Genomic DNA, 21,675 nt, shown 5'->3' with positions numbered 1-21,675 from the left:
ATCTTTTTTTTTTTTTTTTTTTTTATTATTATTAGTATTTTTTTTTTTTAATTAAATCCTTGCCTGTTGTAGAAATTATGCAGTTTCTTATGCTGATTTCACCCCTCTTAACTCCTTCCTCCTTTTTCAGGATGGGATTATTCCTCTGAGATAACTCAAGTAATATTATCTTGTAAGAAATACCGACTGCCATTCTTTCAAGGAAGGCTGGTATCTGAAAGAACTTCAGAAACAAACAAAAAAAACCTCCACAAACTTTTGATGGCTTCCCTTTGTGCAGAACCCTGGTTCTGAAGTTTTTTTTGAGCGGGAAATGATGCTCCAAGCCAACATTTGTTATATGTTGTCAGCTTGACACAAGGCAGGGACTGGAGAGATTAGCATTCATCATTGTGGTGCTTTTATGAAGTTAATAGCACATGGATGCCTAGGCTTCAAAGCTCGACTCTCTCTTCTTAATGCTCCCAGGTGGGGTCTTATGAACCTAGTTTTCATTTATCTCCGGTTTTGTTCTATCCCACCCACACAATTCCTTGTTATAGAATAGGAGCAGGCTTTATCAAAGGGTACAGGTTTTTTGACTTAGACTGAGTTATGAAGTCATCCTTGATCCTCTCTCTCTAGCAAGTGGTCATGTTCTTCAGTTTAGAATGGAGCCATTTAGTCTCTTCACTTGCAAATCCCTTAAGATTTTCCTCTGTTACTGAGGAAATGGGAACTTTGCTGCTAATAAAGTATTCCCAATTCTCCCTGAATATTCTTGTTGTGCTGGGGATGGTGCTGACAAATGAGAGTGGGTGTGGGGAGGGAGTGAAGAAATCAGGGTGGGGGGAAGTGCATATAGGCTTCCTACATTTGCATGGAAAAGCCATCTTATGCTTGGATCTTGAAAGCCAGCAAAACAATAGTGAGCAAAACGGAGGAAAGAAAAGGAAATTAGGGTAATGGCTTTACAATGTCTGGGATGCACACTGCCAGATGCCCTTTTGTTTCAAGCCCTTTCGAGCAAAGGGAGCTGAATAACCCTGGGATGTTACGGTGTTTTTTTGTACTGAGATGTTGGCTTCTCTACAGCTCCATGGCTGTTCAATCTTAGAACAAGAAACCACTGTACTCTTCCAGGTGTCTTCCCGAGCTGCCTTGTCAAGATGGTGGGTATCAGTAGCACATGCTAAAGGCACATTTCAAACACCCGACGAATTATTAAAATGTTTTAGAATATAGCATGGGTAAAATATCAAAAGCGTTCAAGCCGGTTTGTCTATAATGCTTAAGTGTGAATTAGTGACAAAGTGCATGCCAGCCATCAGGGGCCATCCAAATGCAATGTTTCATATTGTGGCAGGGAGAGGTTCAGGCATTGTTCCTGAGACATGAAGGCTACCTGGGAGCCATTGGGGCATTTTTAAAAGGAGCTGAACAAGACAGTAAGTACAGCATTGCTATGTTCTGTATCTGCTGTGTTTGAAACCTCAGTGTGACGTCCAAGCTTCTTGCAGGAGGCTGCATGTCAATCGTTGGCTAATTAAATACATTTGGCATTAACGGCATAATGTTTTTAAATGGTCACTTCTGTTCTTCTGGCAAGGACAAGTGCATTCCTCACACCATTTCCTTGCTCCCCTTTGAGAGGCCAGAAGCTTTGGCTTTTACTCCTGCATCTGTGCCAAGAGCTGTCTCCTCTCTAAAAGCAGAGGGAACAGCTAGGCTTAGGATACAGTTCTTCTCCAGTCAGGCCAGGCTGTGAATTCAGTGAAGATGTTGCAGGTTGCCTTTGGAGCAGAGAAAGCCCTGTTTTGCCCTGCCCCCTCTCTGGTTATATCACTCTGGGAGCCACTCGATCTGTTAGTGTGCATTAGGCTGGGAACAATCCCAAGTCAATACTGGGGTTAATATTTCACATTTGAAATTTTACACGAGTTAAACCTCATTAGACTTTTCCTACCCATTTAGAGATGGGGGTGGGGATAGAGACACTCTTAAGTTCACTATGTAGGTAAAGGTTCTGTAGAGTTGGGGACCAGAGGTAGGAATCCCTGGCCACAGCAAGTATGCTTCCTCTGTTGCCCTCTGCTGCACACCATGCCTTCAGTGCATCCATCATATGAGAACCTTTTCTTCCTAGAATTAGCTTTAAAGAAGTTTGTACAAGTAACTTGTACTAATGCATTCTTATCAGGAGAAGTGCTCTAAGTGTGCAAGTTGGGAAGGGTCAGAAAAGTTTAACCACTGATGCTCCCTTGTGAGCTGTATAAAGATGGGGATGCTCTCTAACTCCTAGTTTTAATACTAGGAATGAAGGTTAGGTTCTCTGGCCCCTCCCTCAAGTCAAGAAATAATTAGCCCCTTCCACTGCCCCCCAAACTCGTTAGTTGTTCTGTCATTAAAAACTGTAGTTTCTACAGCCGTTTCCCTTGCATTTCTCACCTGTTAAATAAGAAATAAAATACACTTACAAGGAGGCATGTTGCCATTAGAATCAGTCACAGTGTAAGTAGCCTTACTATTAGTTTATGGCCTTTTGTTACCTCTCTTCCTCCAGATCCCAACCAGTACAGCTGGGGAGAGAATTATGCTGGGAGTTCTGGCCTCATGAGCACTTCGCCCGATCTTTGCCCCATGCAGCGTACAAGGAGTGGCACGGTAAGTTGTTGCCTTCCTGAAAGCAAACAGTGGCTTGCCCCATTTACAGTTTAAAACCTGCATGTGACTTGAGAAACAATACAACTAACAGCTTCCCACCTGCTTTCCCAGCCGCTTCCCAGCTCCAAGCCATGTACCAAAAGGACTTTAATACATACTTTTAAAGTGCTGGGTGCTTTTCTTTATCTTATTTGAACCCAAAAGTTCAGGCAGATGCATTTTAAGGATGGTAGGAAAGAATAAGTGGATCAAATTAGGATGGTACCTAGGGAGCATGAGAAAGAAAGGTATGAGTAGCAGAGGGATGCAGGAGATAAGTGGCACAGGATGGTAGAACACATTATTCCAGAGCAGAGAATGAGAGCTTAAGCTGTTGACACGCAAAATCTGGAGGAACTGAGCCTTTCTTCCGTGTACTTTGGTGTGATAACTTCTAGCCCAGGCCTGGAGGTCAACTTAGGGAGTTTTGATGTGCTGCTGCGAGTTGGGTCAGCATGGACCCCTCCCCCAAACCACCTGGCTCGCAACAGCTCACCAGAACTCCCAGTGGTCTGGGGTTGCCTGATGAAGCAGGCTGGTGGGGTCTCCGTGGAGACCAGCCTGGGACCACCATGGGCAGGGAGGGTGTGGCCAGGCAGATGCGATGGGGCTGAAGGGAACACAACCTACCTTTTGACTACAGTCCATGTTCAAAGGTAGACCACAGACTGACTGCTCTAGGGGCACGTCTACACATTGCCATATGGCATCGTTGCTATGATGCCGTGCTTTAGTACTTCCTTTTGCTCCTTTCATAAGGACTCAGAGCTCACTCGAGCACTGCACACCATGAGCAGAGGAAATTTTCCCACAACAATTCCACTTCTTCCTCTGGCTCTTGATATTTTTACACCCGTCCTTTTTCTACTGCCCTTTAGTTAGAGCCAATCGCAGAAGGACTGCATTGTAGACATATGCCAAATTTTTTACACTGTGCCAGCTGAAACGCTTTGGGAAAATGACTTGAAGGGTTTTTGTGGCACTCAATGTGTGTTTCTGTGTCTGTCTGCAGTATTTTACTGTTTAGCATGTTTGATGCTTTTCATGTCTGTCTTTTTTTAAAATTTTCCTTTTACTTCATCCTACACTGATTTATCGCCTTCCAGTTTTCAGTAAGTAGCATCCTATATTTGGCTAGTTTTCCATTTTTTTAAAAAATGAATCTGCTCAACCTCTGTGTGAAGCTTCTTCAGAGTAGTTCATTGTGTGTTTGCAGAAAACCTGCCAAGCTGCTTTTGAATGCTTCCCCAGCTTGACCCATCACCAGTGCCCTGTGCAAAGATAATAAATGTTGTGATTGTGCCTAAATACAAATTCGGTTTCCTTCATCTGCTAGAGTTGCACAGAAAAATCCCATTACAAACAAAGATTACAGCTATAATAGATATGATTGTCCCATGGGTAAGAAAGAGTATCATACAGAGCAGACAGTGAAATGTGTTGTTAATTATTTACTGTATTTCATGGTGTATAAATCAAGGTTTGAAGCCCAATTTGGGGTCTTTAAAAATCAAACTCAACTAATACACCATGCCACATCAAAAAATCGGGCATGGGGCTGGGCTCGGCACCTGGCTGGGCTGTACCAGTGCTGTACAGTGGGCTGTACCAGTGCCACTTGCAGGGGATGAGGCAGCACCAGCCAACCCCAACTCTGCCCCATCCTGTGCAAGCAGTGCCAGGCTTGCGGGGGCTGAGGACGTGCCACCTAAGCCCAGTCCTGTCCCCTGTGAGCAGTACTGGGCTCAGCATTCAGCAGTGCCACTCGCACCAGACAGGGCCAGGCTCAGCACTCAGGTGGCATGGCCCCATCCCCTGCAAGTTGTACTGGTTGTGGCCTAGACCGTGCCACTCACAGGGGATGGATCTGTGCCAATCAAGTGCCAAGCCCAGCCCTATCCTCTGCAAGCAGTGCTGGGCTCAGTGCTGCTTGCAGAGGACAGGGTCGGGGCTGGGGTCAGCACTTGGCTGGGGACGCGCCGCTCACGGGAGATAGGGACAGGCTCGGCACTCAGCTGGTGCAGCTCCATCCCCTGCGAGCAGTGCCAGCAGCGCCGCTTGCAGAGGATGAGGATGCACCAGCTGAGCCTGGCCCTAGCTTATATACTGTGCCTATGAAAATCCTTACTATTCAAATTGGAAAGCTGGAGGTCAACCTACACAGTGTATCGACCTATATACACTGTGAAATATGTTACACCAAATAACGATTAGGGGTGTGTGAAACGGGCCCTATTCAATTTGGATTTGGCCCAAATTGGGGACAGTGATTCAGTTCGTTGATTCTGATCACTGTCTCTGATTCCATTTGGCCGAATCTGAAGATTTGATTCGGAGAATCGGCCATAGATGCAGCTTTAAAAGTTTTTTTTCTACATACCTCGAGGTACCAGGCACAGCTTGTGATCGCTGCAATGCTGGGGCGTATGGAGCATCCCACAGGAGTGCGGGGGTGCCCCTGCATGCTCAGCAGCAAACCCGGAAGTACATCCTGTGGGATGCTTCATCCTGGGTGTCGTCGTCATCGTCGTCCCGTCCCCCCCGACCCAGGAGGCTCCAGTCACTGAGCCAGGGGGTTGCAGGGGGCCCCCCTCCACGCTCTCCCCAGCAGACCCAAGAATGCTTCCAGTCCACTTCTGGGTCTTCTGCCGAGCATGCTAGGGAGCCCCCTGCGCTCCTGTGGGACGCTCCTTCTGCCCCAGCATCGCAGCGATCACAAGCCACCTGCTACCTAGAGGTATATAGAAAAAACATTTAAAGCTGTGCCTATGTCTGAATCTCCAAATCAACTTGGAGGGTTCCAATTGAATTCGGAGAGATTAAAGGGTCCTCTGATTCAATTTGGATTCAGAGATTCAGCCACCGAATTGGGCCACATCTCCACTGAATCGAATCGGGGACCCAAGCTTCGCAGAGCCGGAATCATGATCCTATGCTCAGAGAGATTTTTATTTAAATGGCTTGTCATGTTGGATCCAGACTTAAAGATCAGTTAAAAGAAATTCTAGACCAGATGACGTACGTTGTGCACTGTATTTTAGGTTTGAATTCCTCTATTGGTTGCATGAGGAGAAATCTCATGACACCAACTAAAAAGAACGGTTTGCTCAGAAAGAGTGAAATATACACTAACAGCCATTTCAGTGAGCAATAAACAGCTCGCGTCATTATATGCATAAGGTTTCTATTATATTCTATGTGCGATCCTTAATTAAGAGACTGAATGTCATAAGATACGAGGTTTTGTAAGCCCATAGTGTGATCGTGTGAGATAGGCATCAGTGTGAAGAAAATCAGTCTCTTTAAGAGAGCTGCCTCACTGATGCAGGTTTGGAGGTGAGCAGACACTCAACCCATGTCAAATATAACAGCTCCCAATCTCAGATAAGTAGCTTCACAGCTTGGCATTTTTTTATTTCCAAAAATTACCCAACAACAGCAGCTGAGTATCAAGCCCATAATTCCTGTTTCTGACAACGCACTTCCACATCAGTTATTTTCATACACAGCTGATCCGCTAGGTTGAGCATGAATATATGTTTGTGAACAAGGCCAACAGGTGTGCCATCCATTTTATACGTGAACTTAGTGGTCTGTTGCTCAAATACTGAGCCAAGCACTTACAAACATCAAAGGGAATGCAAAGCATAGCTGTCTTCTGTAATCATTGGAATAGCTAAAGCCAAAAGCAGTAAATGGAGTTAGTTCAGCTCCTTGAACTATTTCATGTATTTCAGTGTCCTCTGGTTTTGCCAGGGAAATGCATAAATACACTCTTGAGTTTACTAGACCTCTTGGTCTAATTTGCTATTTGGGGCCAGCATGTGGTGTGCTCTTCCAGTTCTTCATCTCTAACAGGTTCTCTGTTTATTAAATTTTAAGGAAAAGTCTAGGTATTCACACAGACTTGCAAATAACACTGAGATGTCATCCAAATCTTGGAATGCCATCTTCTGATTGATGACTGCTTTTACTTTGTTTTGAAGCAAGTACAGTAGGATTTCAACTTGGAATTATGTGCCTACTGGTGGTGCCTGTTCTTAAAAATTTACCCTTGAACATTGCTTTACATAAGCCTAACATTTCTAGGGAAGGGCAGCATATAACCAAAAGAGCTAAAATGAAATGGAAGTTTTTCTAAACAAAGCTTGGGCACTTGGAATTCTTCTTGGGAAAATTCCCTCCTGTTATTCCTGCTCTTGATACTGGGAGCAAGTATCAGGAGATTTGGAGAGTCAAAGAACAAGTTTAGTGATGTATTACTAGAACGGTTTTGATTTTGCTAACCCCTCAAGGTGCCAATGCTTTGTCTTGACAGTTGTGGCCTTTTGTTCTTTATCGGTACTGTGGAGTGTTACTTTTGTGGGCAATTCCTGTTATAGGTCAGTTCATCTAGATTGGCCTGTTTGCACTGGTTTAATTCAGAAATCTGATCTCTCTCTCTCTCTGTCTTATTCCATCACCTCTTAGTTCGATATGTTCGAAATGGATCGGTTGGAGCGACCGCTTGTTAACTTGCCGTTGTTACAGGACCCATCCACATACATCCCTGACACAGTTGACCTCACAGATGACGCCATGGCCAGAAAATACTGGCTCACTTGCTTTGAGGAAGCTTTGGATGGGGTAAGAGTCCCAATGCAGTTATGTGTCTAAGCAGATGTGAATTAGAGAAGAATGAATTGACTTGGTAGGAAGCAAAATCACAAAAGTTCTCTTAATTGATCTTGTTTCACTTGGTCATTGAGTGCTAGTACATGTAAAGTAGGGTATCCACAGTGATCAACTTAATCTATATCAGAAATGTAATTACTATAAAAATAATTAACTAAATATTGTGTTATTCAGATCATCTGCTGTCTGGTTATACTGCAGCAAACTAGAATATTTTATTTGAACCTTTTTAAGCTTTTGCAATTATCTAGAATACATTTCTCTCAATAAGTTAGGCGGTAGTTTTTTAATTTTTTTATTTAACTTGTGGTCGTGTTTCCGTCTAACTAAAATTAGATTCTTGGAGGGGCAGGGGGAACAAGAACCTAAATTATTTTGTGACATGATGTGGCAGTGACTGAGCACTACAGCAGAGAGATCAAGTATTTCCCAGCCTGAGCTTTCAGTCACTTAGTCTTTCTTGAATTACCCTGAAAATGAAGGTAGAAGGCGTTGCCAACTTCGGTCCAATCTCCATGTTTCCACTGCCAGGTAGCAAAACGTGCTGCAGCCAGTCAGCCAGACTCCATTGATGCAGTCGAGCGAGCAGAGAAGTTTCAACAGAAGTACTGGAATAAGCTCCAGACTCTGAGACAGCAGCCTTTGTAAGTGTCCCCCACCAGGTAGTCTCCAGGTAGTACAGTTAACTGGGATGTGATTGATTAAATGTGCTTTAATGTGCAGGATTTGGAGCAGTCAGTCTGCTGCTTTGTAACATGCACACCTCATTTACAAAAGTGTGCATCCAAAATGTAACATTAAAGATGATATGAGACGCTATTAGCAGACACCAAATAGCTTTGTCTAACTGTTCACACTTACTACCAGGAAGCACCATATTCTGCATAATAGGAAATCCAAGTCAAATGAGGATGGTCTCCAAGACCAAAGACAACGTTCTCTTGTTTGTCTGTCGGTTAACCTAACCAAAGGCACGTGTTTCTGAACATTGTAGTCCAAACGTTGAGCAGCTGATGCTCGGGAGTTTTGAGTAATGCAAGTAATGCAGATACTAATTGCTTTTTTAGTTCAGTGCTGGCCCCCATTTCTTGCTGTATTGCAGATGGGTGGTCTGACTTTTCACATATCACCTCCTTAAAGTAAGGACCTCTAGATTCCAACCTCAGCTGATTGTCACCACGCTGCGGTGACTCCTGTACTTGCGCACTTTCTCCTTATATGCACAGTGAACACGTATCACCGTGGATAAATTTCATGTTAATGAATTTTAGCTTGCCAGCTCCTGTGCTGTGAGATCCTAGCTAACTGATTTGGTGCAACTACTTGGGGCTGCTAGAATTAAACTAAGAAAATTGGTTTTTACAACATGGGAAAAGTGAAGGAGTCAAAATAGTGCATTTCGTGTTAAAAGTGGTAAGAACAATATTATTTGTTCAGGTATTATTCAAGATTTCACCAACCTTTCCACTTAGAAATAAGAACCTGCCCCCTCTGTGTTGCAGTTTCCCTGCTGTGGGAGCCCAGATCCAATGGCCACTGGTCTGGTATATAAAGAGTTTAGTAACATGGCATCTGTGGGTTCACTTATAGGAATCGAATCCTGAAGATCAAGGGGAAGGGCAGGGAAATTCTTTTTTGTTCTGTGAGGTAGTTGACTTGTTCTCTCTCTTCTTCTTTCAGTGCATATGGCACCTTAACAGTTAGGAGTTTGTTGGATACAAGGGAACACTGTCTAAATGAATTCAATTTTCCAGATCCCTATTCAAAGGTAGGTCTTTCTTGCTTTATGGGATGGATAAACATGTAAGTTAAAGATTGTTTTGCAGCCATAGGAGCATATGCACCTGTAAATGAATTGTGGCTAACATACTCCAGGTCAAAAGTAAATGTTCACTAAATGTACTCAAACTCCAAGATAAGGGTCTTGGAATGCACAAGGTGGGGTTGTGTGGCGGGGGATGACAGGCTTCAGCTGCCATTGTGGCCCTGATCTGGGTTTGCGGCCAGAGCCACAGCTGCTGCCTGTTTTCCCTCTTCCCCCCGCCTTTACCCTCCGACCCCCTGCAGCTTCTGCTTCCCCACTTGCCTCCCTCCCCACAGACTCAGCCCCCCTCTGCCCCTGCTTGCCCCTTCGTCCTCCCCACCCCTGCTTATGCTTGCTCAGGCCTAATCCGAGCTGCTGCCGCTGCTACAGGGCTAAGCTAGTGCCAGAGCAAACACATGCTACATACTCTAGGCTGCAGTGAGGAGAGAGCCTGCTGGAGCCAGAGCAAGGGTAAGTGGCAGGGGGATGGGATGGGGGGGCAGGCACAGGGGGGACAAGTGGTTGTGGGCAGGGACATATTGTCAGGGGGTAAGGGGCAGGGGTCAAGCTGCACTGCCTCTTTTGCCCGCAGCCTTTCTCCACCCCCCACTGCTCCCCACCACCACTTCCTCTGCCATCCATCCCCCCACCTCCTACCCTCTACTGCCTACCCTCCAACTGTCTCCCCTGCTGCTTGTCCCTCTGTCACTGCTTTTCCCACTACAATGGTTATGGGGAACTAATTTAAGATGACCCTACAATCATTTTACAATATAACAAATTTTTAAATTTTCATTGTATAGAATATAATTATTGGGGCGGAGGGTGGTCTTAAATACAGGGTCGTCTTGTATTTGGGTAAATGCAGTATTCCCAGGTGGTTTGTTAGTGGTGTTCTTGATGGATTATTTAACGTTATCTTTTCCTGCTAACTAAAATCCACGCGCCTGTCATTGTCCAGAAAAGTAACACTTATTGGGCTACTGAAAGTTTTTGCTTTTTCCGTAGCATGAATTAAGTTTTGTATCAGAATCCAAGGAGATTTTTTTTTCTTGTTCATACTAAGCAGGCTGAGAACAGTAACTCGTTGGTTCATTAGAGGCCACGAACCTAGAGGAGAATGCTTGAAGGTGGGACTGAGACGATCAGTGTTGGGTAAGAACTTTTCATCTGTAAATCCAGCATCTTGCATCTTCTTTTTTTTTTTTTTTCCAGATAAAGCAGAAAGAAAATGGCATAGCGTTAAAATGTTTTCAAGGCGTAATAGAATCTTTGGATTCGTTAGACTGGAAGGAGAGGCAGCTTGCTCTGGTGAAAGGACTTCTTGCAGGGAATGTCTTTGACTGGGGAGCCAAAGCAGTCTCCGAGTAGGTGTTGAACATTTAAAAAAAAAACATTTTAAGACACTTAATATCCTATTTTTTCCTTTTAACAAATTTTACTGCACCAGTCCATTTTTAATCAAATACTTTGTATTTCACCTTATTCATATCATACAAATCATATGTTGGTTGTTTATTCCCAAGATTTATTGCAGTGCAGCAAACTTCACTTTCCAACCCCTTAAAACTGGCAGACATCACTGTGAATGTCTGAAGTAATGGAGAGATTCACAATTGACACTGGCCATTTTGCTTGTAGCAGACATCATTAGTGCTGCTTTGGGTATGTGTTCCACTTAACTTAGTATCCTGTATTATGTTCTTGCTGCTATTCTGTGCTACCCACAGTTGTCTTGGTATTATGTGCTCCATATCCATTCAGTGGGATATAATTTAGAGAGGAGTGAACTTGTTTGGAGACAATGAGAATCTCAATCTAAACTTTTACTGTTATATGCAGGACTTTTCTCGAAGTATTTTTGCTTCCCCAGCACCAGTCTCCCAAGGTTTTGCTCTTGTGGGGCTGATATTGAAGAGACCACCATCTAAACCCAGAAGAACTTGGTGAACAATGGAGCACGCGTGTTTTTTGAGACATTCGGTTATAGTTAACAATAACTCCTTTCCCTTTCTCCATCCCTGAAGAGATTCAACCCTAATCAGTTAATGTTTGGCTGAAATGTAATTGCTGAAGTTCAAATCTGCCTAACATATTTTACTTCTCCTCCCCACATTTTTAGAAAAGAAACCTATTCTTTAGTCTCTCTTGTTTAATAAGCCATTTTTATAAAGAGACATTCCAATTTGAAACCTGTTTTGAGTGTCTAACTGCTCTTAGCTTAAGGGGCCTGACTACATAGGTACAGTAGTTTTCTTTGAAATCCATAAGGTAACCTAGCAAGATTATTTTGCTGGGTGGCATTCTGGATGTGCATTGTGTCAGGGGTGGGCGATTTATTTGGGGCTGGAAGGCCACTAAAGGAGTTTTGGTGAGCTGTCAGCAGCCCGTCCCCACTGCACCCCCAAGTCTGCAACAGCTCACCAAAACAAAATTCCCTCAGTGGCTCTGCCCTGAGCTTAGCTGGGTGGATGGGATTGGGCTGCAGACGCGTGGGGAGTGGCATCTGGGAGTGGGTTGAGCAGGTGGGGGCTGGGATTGGGATTGCAGGGCTGGGGCCCAGGGCAGAGCTACAATCCACTTCCTGCTCGCCCTTACCTGTGGAACCAGCACCCATCTCGGGGATGTGCAGGCAGTGGATCAGGGCTCTGCCCCAAGCCCTGGCCCCACACTGTCACCACCCAGTGATCCTGCTCCCAGCTCTGGCCCCAGCTGCCCATCCTGCTCCTGGACGCCACTCCCCGCGCCATCCCATCCGCCCAGCTGAGTGCACCCTGCCCATATGGGTCTTGGGTTGGTCTCTACGGAATAACCTGACTGACCACTTCATCTGGCGCCCCTGGCAGTGGGTGTAGGGTGGATGGGCTCGGGTCTCCGGGCAAGGAGGCTGGGTCCAGTGGCAGTGGTGGAGACTGACAGCAGCAGCCAGAATAAGCTGGGAAGTGAGTCAAACTAGCTGCTGTGCTGCCCCAGCCCTGCTTCTTGCTTGGGGATGGGTCCAGCAACAGGCACCGTGGCTTGGGCTGCTCCTTTCACCTGGCCTGGGGGGGAGAAAGTGGGACAAGGGACCTGCCACAGGTGGGATAAAATCCCTTGGTGGGCTGGATCTGGCCCGCAGGCTGTATCTTGCTCACCCTTGCATTACATGCTCCTATGTACCTGTCCCAGGAAATGCTATGTAAAAAGAGACAAGTAGTGGATAGACTGTCTGCTTCTTGAATGGAGCCCTCTTGGAATTAGTTTCCTGGATCTGTGAAGGATCAGGCAGAGGCCTGCAGGGGTGTGGAAATAAAGACAGAGTTCTGCAACATCTTTTAAAATTAAACCAGGTTGTCTTGTATTCTTGAAGCAGTCGTGTCAGCCATACCACCAGTTGGTTGTTTGGAGTTCCTTCCATCAGTGTCCAGCTGCTATAATAGAACGCAATATATTTAAAACCCATTTATTTTTTAAAGGCTTTAATTTCATTATAAAATTCAGTAAATAATCACTCAGTACCAAAAACTAAATTGGGCCTTGCACATCAGCATTTGTAATGCAGAACATTTTCTGAACTTTTCCTGAACGTCCCAAAGCATGACTACATCTACAGGAGAATGAAAAACAAGTCATGGTTGGGTTTTTTTGGGGTTCTGTTTTAGCTTAGGATACAGTGTTAATGCATCATTGCAGGCTTTTTTTTTTTTTTTCTTCCCTTTTAGTCCATGATCTCTTTGTATAATGTCTTTGAGCTTTTCAGTTTTAAAACTAATACAAAGAAGCTATTGTTCAGACAGTGGGTCTCTGTACGCACGTGCTGGAATTAATGTATAAAATCCCTGACTCGTATAGCATGTTTATTCAGCTGAAAAGCTATTTGGACAGTACATCTGTACAGGATAACCTTGCCTAACACTGTGTCATTCATCTTTCTCTTCTGCTTCAGTGTTCTGGAGTCTGAGACACAATTTGGATTTGAAGAAGCAAAGTCAAAATTGCAAGGTACAGGGAACATTCTGTGGCAACTTAAGGGAAGACTAGAGGGGAAAGAAGTTGTCTAGGGGGAAGAATTGTGCTGCTCAGAAAAATCATTAAGATTGTTAATGTCTAGCAGTCACCCAAATACAGATAGCATTTCACTGAAATGCTGCCATATCTGTTTCAAAGGTATTAGCACCCATTTCTTCTTAGTACAATATGTGGGTAAGAATCTGTCCCCCACCTCCTCCCTCTGGCAAAACACTTAAATGTCTCCCCTGAATGCTAATTCTCTAGTCTACACTAGATGGTCCTACACTGTTCTCCCTGCTTAGCAACTCTAAACAGGAAGCTGGCATCATGATTAGCACAGGAGAGGCAATAGTGTGCCTCTGGGGATGATCTTGCATGGCTTATTCTGGTTTGATGGGGTTTTTTAGGTCTAGCTGAGAACTGGTGTAATGGCCCCCAATGTTGTGGCTAGCAGGGCAATAGCCTGTTGAGCAGACAGAATTACTATTTAACTGCATAGTAAAATAGTATGCTGCATTCAAATTCTTTGAAATCTAAGCACATGCATGGAACCCTGTCCTGATGTTTCGTGCGGCTTACACAATTACACAGGTTGTGTGCATACATACTTGCTAGAACTATGTTGGAAAAAGTGACTATAAGAGAATGACTAACTCATTAGTCTTACATCTGTTCTACAGAGCGCCCGTGGTTAGAAGATTCCTACAATGAGTGGCTAGATCGACTAAAGGTATGACTAGTCCAAGGTGACTAGCGAATCATGTACTTAGGTGCATGTATTAGTTATAAAAATCACCCTAATTTGTTTTCAACTGCATCAGTGTAACCAGTGTCTTTAATGGTGTATACTTTTATCTTCAAAAAGCTCTCTAATTAATTATCACATTTATATGGTGTTTATTAATTTGGAAGATATTTTATTGTGACCTTGCTTTTTAACATTTGAATCCTGATTGTGGCTTTGATTAGGAGGTAGAAAGCTGGATCATTTCAGGGGTTCACAATGAACCTACTGTCCTCAGTGGGAATTGCAGTGCCATAAGCTTGGGTTTTACATTTTTTAGCATTAAACCTGGAACTAATGTAAAGGGGCCATAGAAACAGGAAACAAGCTTTTCCTGTAATGACCTCATGAAGAATATCTTGCATTCAAAAACTTGTCTAAATCTGTCCCAACTCTGCAGTTGGTCCAATAAAAGATATCGCTCTAAAAAGTCCTTGCCCTCTCGCCTTTTCTCTAAGTATCTAGTAGTAGACCAGCCCAGAATAATAGGGATGGAGGGACTGTATAGCCTCTGACCTATGCAGGCATTGACATGTCTAGCTGCCACGCTTGGTTTGGTGGGCAGACCTAGGATGAATTGCTCATGACTCTGAAGGAGCTGTCCCTAAGGGACTAGGATCATTCAAGTCTGCTTTAAAGGCTGTGCTAATAGATTAGGCAAATCTTGCTGTACTTGTACATTTGGATAGGTTTTCTGTTTTCAGCATTGCCAGTATAGCCTTTTTCACAAGCTGCACTGCTACCAAGGGCTTGCCAATATTACAGGGCTGCTGCTCCCGTCAGTATACAGGAATAACTGTGATGATAGATTCCCAAGTAGGGATACAGCATATGGTAGCAGCAAGCTTTTTTTTTTCTGGCAGAGTAGTTGCATCACCCCCCATTCAACAGAAGCCAGCCAGCAGGAGTCCTGCTGGTGATGATGCCATGAGCGTCATGGTTCAGGGAACCTAGGGTTTTTAACTGGAACCTCTGCAGATAGTTATCACAAATTAGTCACTGAGCACCTAAGAACTGGCACCTTAATCCTGAATGCACTGGTTTTCTCTTACAGGAGGGCCCCCCTCACAAATGTGCCTTAATTTTCGCAGATAACAGTGGAATAGACATCATTTTAGGAGTCTTCCCTTTTGTCAGAGAGCTGCTCTCTAGCGGCACAGAGGTGAGTCTGCTCCCTAATGGAACTGCCTGGAGGGCTCGCTAGTGGCACTTACCACTGCTTCAGTATACCAAACCTGAGCTCTAAAAGGGGAGGGGGAGGTATTTTTGTGTGTGCAGTCTTTCTCCTCTGGGTACCTTGTGCAAAAAACCTGATCATGTTATTGCAAAACCATGAATTGGCAAGGCAGTCAGGGCAGGGGTCACTAAAACTACTTCAACCTTGAAGAGATTTGATTTTATGTAGATTCTGTCTGCACCACCTCTCCCTTTTCTGATGTTGACTGTGGACTTCAGTTACACAGCTGAACAAAGTAGTAAACTGATTATCTGCTGATTCGACCAGTGAAACTCTCATCTCTCTGCTGCAGGTCATATTGGCTTGTAACTCTGGCCCTGCCCTAAATGATGTTACCTACAGTGAATCCCTAATCGTAACGGAGAAAATAGCAGCAATGGATTCAGTTATTCAGTAAGTACTCCTGCTCCCTTTTTCTTAAACTGTGTCAAGATAAGATGACTGCTAACATTAAAAGCGCTTACCCATGATTTAGAATGGATTTGTTCTTACCTCTTGGGAAGAGGGCAAATAAATATTCAGTCGCTTTTTAGTGCTGAATGTGTAGAATATACTCACAGGTTTCAAAGTGTTCATGTCTCCCTCTTAAACGTTAATGAAAGAAAATCTCCAGAAACACACAGTCTGTACTCTACCCCATTTGGTTAATGCCTGAAAACGAGAACTTGAAATCAATCAAAGGATGATACAGCAATCCAAAAAACTATTAATAGTTTAGTGCCCTTCCATGATAGTAGTCTGGTTCTGAAAGATGTGTCAGATGAAAAGCTTTTTTGGAATAACGAAGCAAGAGAAATGGCCATTCACCTTGTGTCTGAGAGGTCCTTGTTAGACTTGAATGATGCAACCTAGTTGTCCAAGGAAATGCTAGCAACTGTCCATTTTGCCTGTAATACTTGAATATACCTGGAGACAAGGACTGGAACACACTGGGTTCCAGCAAGTACCATAATCAGGGGACAGAAGCATCTACAGTCCTTTTCCAGTCAGTATTCATGTATTCCTTACAAAGTGGAATTGTTTCATGAGGAAATATTGAGAGTGGCCCTACTGCTTTACGACCTCGGGTGCTGCTGCCTTGTTACCAGACTTCCAGCTTGCATGATTATATGTTTAGATGGCCATGTAAGAAAATTGCTTATTTGTTTAGGTCTGCGTTGAAGGAAGAGAGGCTGCTGTTGGTACAGACAGGTTCAAGTTCTCCGTGTTTAGATCTAAGGTAAGTTTAGAAATTGGTGAAATATACAGTGAACTTGTTCTGCCCTTTGCTTTTGAAAAACCAGCATGGGTGTAATGTAATGGGACACATTCTGCATTTCTTTCGCTCTGAGGTTCTGTCCTCAATCCTCTTTTCCTGCATCTCTTTCTCTACAAAGCCTTTCCTCAACATCATTTTGATCCTTGCTCAGATCTGTTGAAAAGATGGGGTAATAGCTGATCAGTCCTTACAGGCTGTCAGACATTTTCCTGTCAGTCATTTTCATTTTAATCCTCTCCATTTTCTAATAGAAGTGTAATATCAGTCTTGCAGGTGGATTAAATTACTGAAAGCTTTGGCTTAGAATCCTAAACTGCTCTGAAATGTCCATTTAAAAATACAGCTATTACAGGAATTAAATATTTAGCATGGAATTAACTGCAGTGCAGCTGTAGCAGGTAGCGGTGCACTGATATGCCAGTCCGTATGATATCAGCACCAATAAAAGGAAAAGCAACATTATCAGCAATTGGCTTTTTTTTGGCTGATGTGGCCAATAATGTCACTGATAAATGTTGTGCACATGCACGTGGCCAGCCTGGCAGCTTTGAGAGCAGCATCTGGCTGATAAGTCTGCTGTGGGGACAGGGGCATGGGGTGGGGAGTGTCTGATTGACCCCCCCCATGGTGAGGGAGGGAGTGGGGCAGGGGCAGGCGCTGCCCAGGTAGAGCTGGGCATGGGACAGAGCCAGGGGCTTGTCTGGGAAGGGGTGTCCCATTGCTGCGCACAGCCCCAGGGGGAGGCATGGTAGGCATGTGCCCCCCAGATCTGTGCGCAGGGCAAGGGCAGCTTCGGCTGGGCAGCCCCAGCCCCACTCCCTCTCACCACGGGAGCCTCAGTCTGCCCCCCCAAAAAACAGACTTACCAGCCGGACACAGCTCTCCAAGCTGCCCAGCTGCATATTGGCAGTCAGATCAGTATCAGCAGATATGGTTTGTTAATAATTGGCATCAGCCCAAAAAATCTTTATTGGTGCACCCCTAGTAGGCCAAAAGTTTCTTGACTTTAAAGGAAGCTCTGTGTGGATCAGCCCTTTGTTTGTAAATTAGCAGCTTTCTCAGAAGCTAGTAGAGCAGATCAAAACTCTCAATTCGTTTTATCAAAAAGTTTCAAAACTGCTTTTCAGACTAGTTTCTTCTGCTTTTCAGACCAGTAGCAGTGGGACTGGGCAGGTCCTACTGCACAACTACTGCCATGTCCTGAAATAGCAGAAGTGAAAGCCTTTAAGACAGAACTTTTCCCCAAACAACCTGTTTTGTAAATGCCAGCTTGACTTTTGGGGGGAAGTGCTAGTAGTGACCCAGCTAATGACATTCTCCTGAACCTCCTTTGTGCAACTGTGCTGTTTAATGACAGCTGGAGCTGCCGTGGCCCATGCTCTGCATTTCACAACAATGGTAGCCTCCTGTCTGCTGTAAGGTTCGCTTGAGCCTCCTTCCTCACCACTGAATACCCAGAGAGAAGGGAAATGAACTCCCAAGAGTCAGACTTGTTGCTTATTGCAGGTGCTCATTGCTTAGTACTATACATGTCTTAAAGCATAGCTCTGAACTCGGTGCAGAGAGGCAGGGTTTTTTCTACTAAGCTGAGGAGGAATCTGAGTACCTCCAGTGCTTGACTTCTTCCTGGGCAACATCCAGACCCCTCCACACGATCAAACGTCCTGCTGTTTGCAGAGCCAATGCAGCGTTTGCTTTTCGTTCCCTCCTGTTGTGGTCTTGGCACACCTCGGTCTCTGTGAAGCGGTTACTGGAAACTCTGTACTCACTCAGTCCTCTGCCATGTGTTTAGGTGATAGCTGGAGTTCTGAGCCTGACTTGAGAAAACAGGAGGTCAGCTAAATGAGGCCTGCGAGAGAGGCTACTTTGTCCTTTCGTAGTTCTTCATTATTGTTTCCCAGACTGGGCTAGAAAGAATTTTTAGCTTCCTTCACTTTCCTATATTGTTAGAATCCGTTGTTTAAAAGGAACAGTATACAATTGGGGAAGCAGGATGGCCTTCCAAAAAGAGTAACCAGATGGGTAGGCATTCACAACCACCCTTGATAGGAAGACTAGCACTAGGTCTGGCACTACTGTGCACATGGCTGTCCTATCTTGCAGGCCACACAGGCTTCTGGCATGAGGTGGGTCTCGGTACATAACTTCCTAAAGAGTAGCAATTCATTAGCATTTCTAAGCAATGCATTTACATCTCATTGCAGCCGCCTAGACAAAGGTTTGGCCGTGCTGGTCCGGGAGCGGAAGACGGACTTGGTTATAATTGAAGGGATGGGCCGTGCTATCCACACGAATTATTACGCGGCTCTGAAGTGCGAAAGCCTCAAACTTGCTGTCATCAAAAACTCCTGGCTGGCTGAGCGGCTGGGTGGGAAGATCTTCAGTGTCATTTTTAAGTATGAAGTGCCACGTGAGTGATGGGCTCCAGCGGACTGAATCCACAGCAGCAGCAGCAGGAACGGACTTGCACTAGTTTTACTTTAATTGTAAAGAATGTATTTTTATTACAACAGGGAAAATGAGTTCACATGAAATTCCATATTTATATTGTGCTTTTGTGACTTAAAGCAACAATATGATTCATTATATAAAATATACACCCCAAATATATATGTATATCACTCATTGTTTATTTTGGTAAGTGTTTATTTTAATGCTGCAGTATTTGTGATGAAAAGACTTTATTTTTTGTTCTGTGAGACATTCATATAGAAATATATTTAAATGTCAATGAAATCTTTTTTATACATCTCTGCCTGCCATGCCAGCAGTGACTTGGCACATACCAAATAGAGTTTTTAAAGTGCTGAAAGCGTTTGACTTTGCATTTGAATATTTGAATTCCTGAAATGTTTCTTTGCCCACTTTTTGAGCTCTCCCCAGTCTGGTCAGGTGGAGCGAGTCGCCTTCTAACCCGGTGAATGCTGCTGAATGAATATAGGGACAAAAAATAACTGATCCAATATCCAGTGAGGGTGGCAGATGGGTAAATGTCAGCATCGCTAACTTGCTGTAGCAGTTGGGCAATTCCTACTTTTCCCACTCTTACAGCTGGATTTTCTCCTCTTCCCACAGTGATCAGGAAACCAGGCTCTTTGGCCATCGCTGCTTGCTCCTGAGGAATTTAGTTGGCTTTAAGTCATGCCAGGTATTAATGTGGACCAGGGACACCCAGGTGTTCTTTTCCACCTGAAGTTCCTGTAGCCTGAGGACAGAATTAGCTATTACTTGCAGTTGCTTTCAACTGTTAGTGCTAGGAGTAAATGGGGGAAAAAATGTGTTGCATGAGCACCTGGTTAGCACTACTATATGCAGGGAACAGAGCTCTCCCACTTAAAGCTAACTTGCTTTTTGTTAGTCCTATGAAAAGCACAGTGCTTAGACAGCCGCATGATAGCAGCTGGACTGCAAGTCCTGTTCAGGCTTCATTCAGTCGAGCTCTGCTCTAGTTTCCCTTAAATAACAGTCCAAAGTAATTGAAGGGCTGGCCGTACCTTCAGTACCTGGGGATAACTGCTCTTCACAGTAACTAAAACTTCCTGCTACAGTACTGTATGGCACCTAGACTCCCACTCTATAAACTTCTCCCAGTACTACTCTGTACCTTTCCATCCTGCACAACTCTTCACTCGGGGCTGCCGATTGGGCAGCCTGGTAGAACCAGGAATAGAAGCCACCGCTTCCAAGTCCTGGTCCAACACTTACCCACAAGGTTACCACCCTCTGCAGGCAAGCAAGTTGGTGATGCTGGTTGTGAAATGTAGTATTCATGGGGGGGAGGGTGTGGCAATCAAAGGCTACACACAACCCTGATCCCTTGTCACAGCAAGCACCAGCTTGTGCTGCCTGGGGGAGGGGGAGCGGGAGCGGGGGTGAATGAAAGCACAGTCGGTCAGTTTGTAAGTAATTAACTTTTATTTAGTTTCAACTGATTCACATCCTCTGTCACTAACAAAAATGCCTGAAGCAGAATAGCTACCATTACACTGGTGGCAGACTTGCATAGTTTGGTTTTAAAGGCAGGTGCTATTCTGCTTTTAGCTCTACTACAAATTGCCCAGGTGTGAGTTCTCTGATTTTCATTTCGGCCTTAGCACATTGCTTCCGGCTTTGGGCGGGGGGGAAACAGGAAGTCTTAACAAGTTGCTCCTTCCCATGGACAGGGCCCATAATTGCACAAGAAATGCCAATAAACCAAAAGGGGAATATGAATCATTAACCCTCCTCCTCACTTTTGTCAGTAGAAAGATGGAGATCGCCCCTCACTTTAGTTTCATTAGTTCAAGGGTGAAATAGAGAATACATGCAAAGCAGCGTACATATTTAGCTCAAGATATCTAGGCTAATAATTGGCATTATGCACTTACTTAAATGAGATCCCAGGACCTTAGAATATCCCCTGTTGTCTGAAATAAGTGTTAGTTACCTGGTGCAAAAATACTGTCTTGGTGCTAAAGACATCTGTGTACAAGAAAAGGCCCTCAAGCTACAGAGATGAGTGTTTTAAAATGTTAATGAAAGTGACTGTGCTGCTCTAACCCTTCCCAGACTAAATCCAAGCACAGCTAGTAAATTATAAAGCTTCATACTCAATATTGCGATGCACATGAGGCTGAGAACCAAGAAAATTGGCCAAATCCTCATTTTCAGCTCTTCTGGTCTGCTAAAAGGCAGCCAAAACACTGAGAATCCAAGTATGGGTAGGTAGGGAAATCTATTAACCTTCCAGTTTATGAGATTAGTGATTTCAGAACTAGATTATCTGAATATGCCCACACTGCAGTCAGGTCACAACAATGAAAACTCAGTGCTACAGGCTTCAGCTTTCTGTGTATATACCCACAATCGCCAGTAGGCTTGGACAGCTCAATCACAAGTCTACAGCGTACAAGCTGGTGTTGAGGTTTCTCTGTGCTGCTGTCTCCCACGCCACATCCGGCACTCCCAGTCTGAAAGGACCATGCCAGCATGTAAACCATGTGCATTGTTTGTGATCCTGAACCCACTATTTTACAGAGGTTACCGGATAGCCATGAGATCTTAAAGTCTTTCAAACAGCATTACTTAGGCTGGATTTCATACTCTAGCATCTGGAGCCTATTTGCAGTCCACTTAGCCATTTAATTCTCTGTAGCCAGTTCTTCTATCATTGTAGACACTGACCATTGCTATTTATTATAGGAAAATTATGCTCTAGGCTTATAGATGTAAGGCCATTACAGAAAGCTCATTCAGAGAACTGGCTA

General features: G+C 44.3%; 1 protein-coding gene across 1 annotated transcript in view; it reads left to right on the top strand.

Moving 5' to 3' along the window:
* The window catches only part of PANK4 (pantothenate kinase 4), a 34,904-nt gene extending 15,648 nt beyond the window's left edge, over positions 1–19,256 (top strand). Inside the window, exons 8-19 of the mRNA XM_014523305.2 lie at positions 1,346–1,427; positions 2,543–2,643; positions 7,153–7,308; positions 7,888–8,000; positions 9,037–9,124; positions 10,376–10,527; positions 13,086–13,141; positions 13,831–13,880; positions 14,989–15,096; positions 15,464–15,564; positions 16,322–16,390; positions 18,634–19,256. Coding sequence (XP_014378791.1) covers positions 1,346–1,427; positions 2,543–2,643; positions 7,153–7,308; positions 7,888–8,000; positions 9,037–9,124; positions 10,376–10,527; positions 13,086–13,141; positions 13,831–13,880; positions 14,989–15,096; positions 15,464–15,564; positions 16,322–16,390; positions 18,634–18,847 — 1,290 coding nt within the window. The 3' untranslated portion in view covers positions 18,848–19,256. The remainder of the gene's footprint in view (positions 1–1,345; positions 1,428–2,542; positions 2,644–7,152; positions 7,309–7,887; positions 8,001–9,036; positions 9,125–10,375; positions 10,528–13,085; positions 13,142–13,830; positions 13,881–14,988; positions 15,097–15,463; positions 15,565–16,321; positions 16,391–18,633) is intronic.
* Positions 19,257–21,675: the final 2,419 nt, after the last annotated feature.

Source organism: Alligator sinensis, unplaced genomic scaffold (genome assembly GCF_000455745.1).
Source record: "Alligator sinensis unplaced genomic scaffold, ASM45574v1 scaffold366_1, whole genome shotgun sequence".
NCBI lineage: Eukaryota > Metazoa > Chordata > Crocodylia > Alligatoridae > Alligator > Alligator sinensis.
This window is presented reverse-complemented; position numbering and strand designations above follow the sequence as displayed.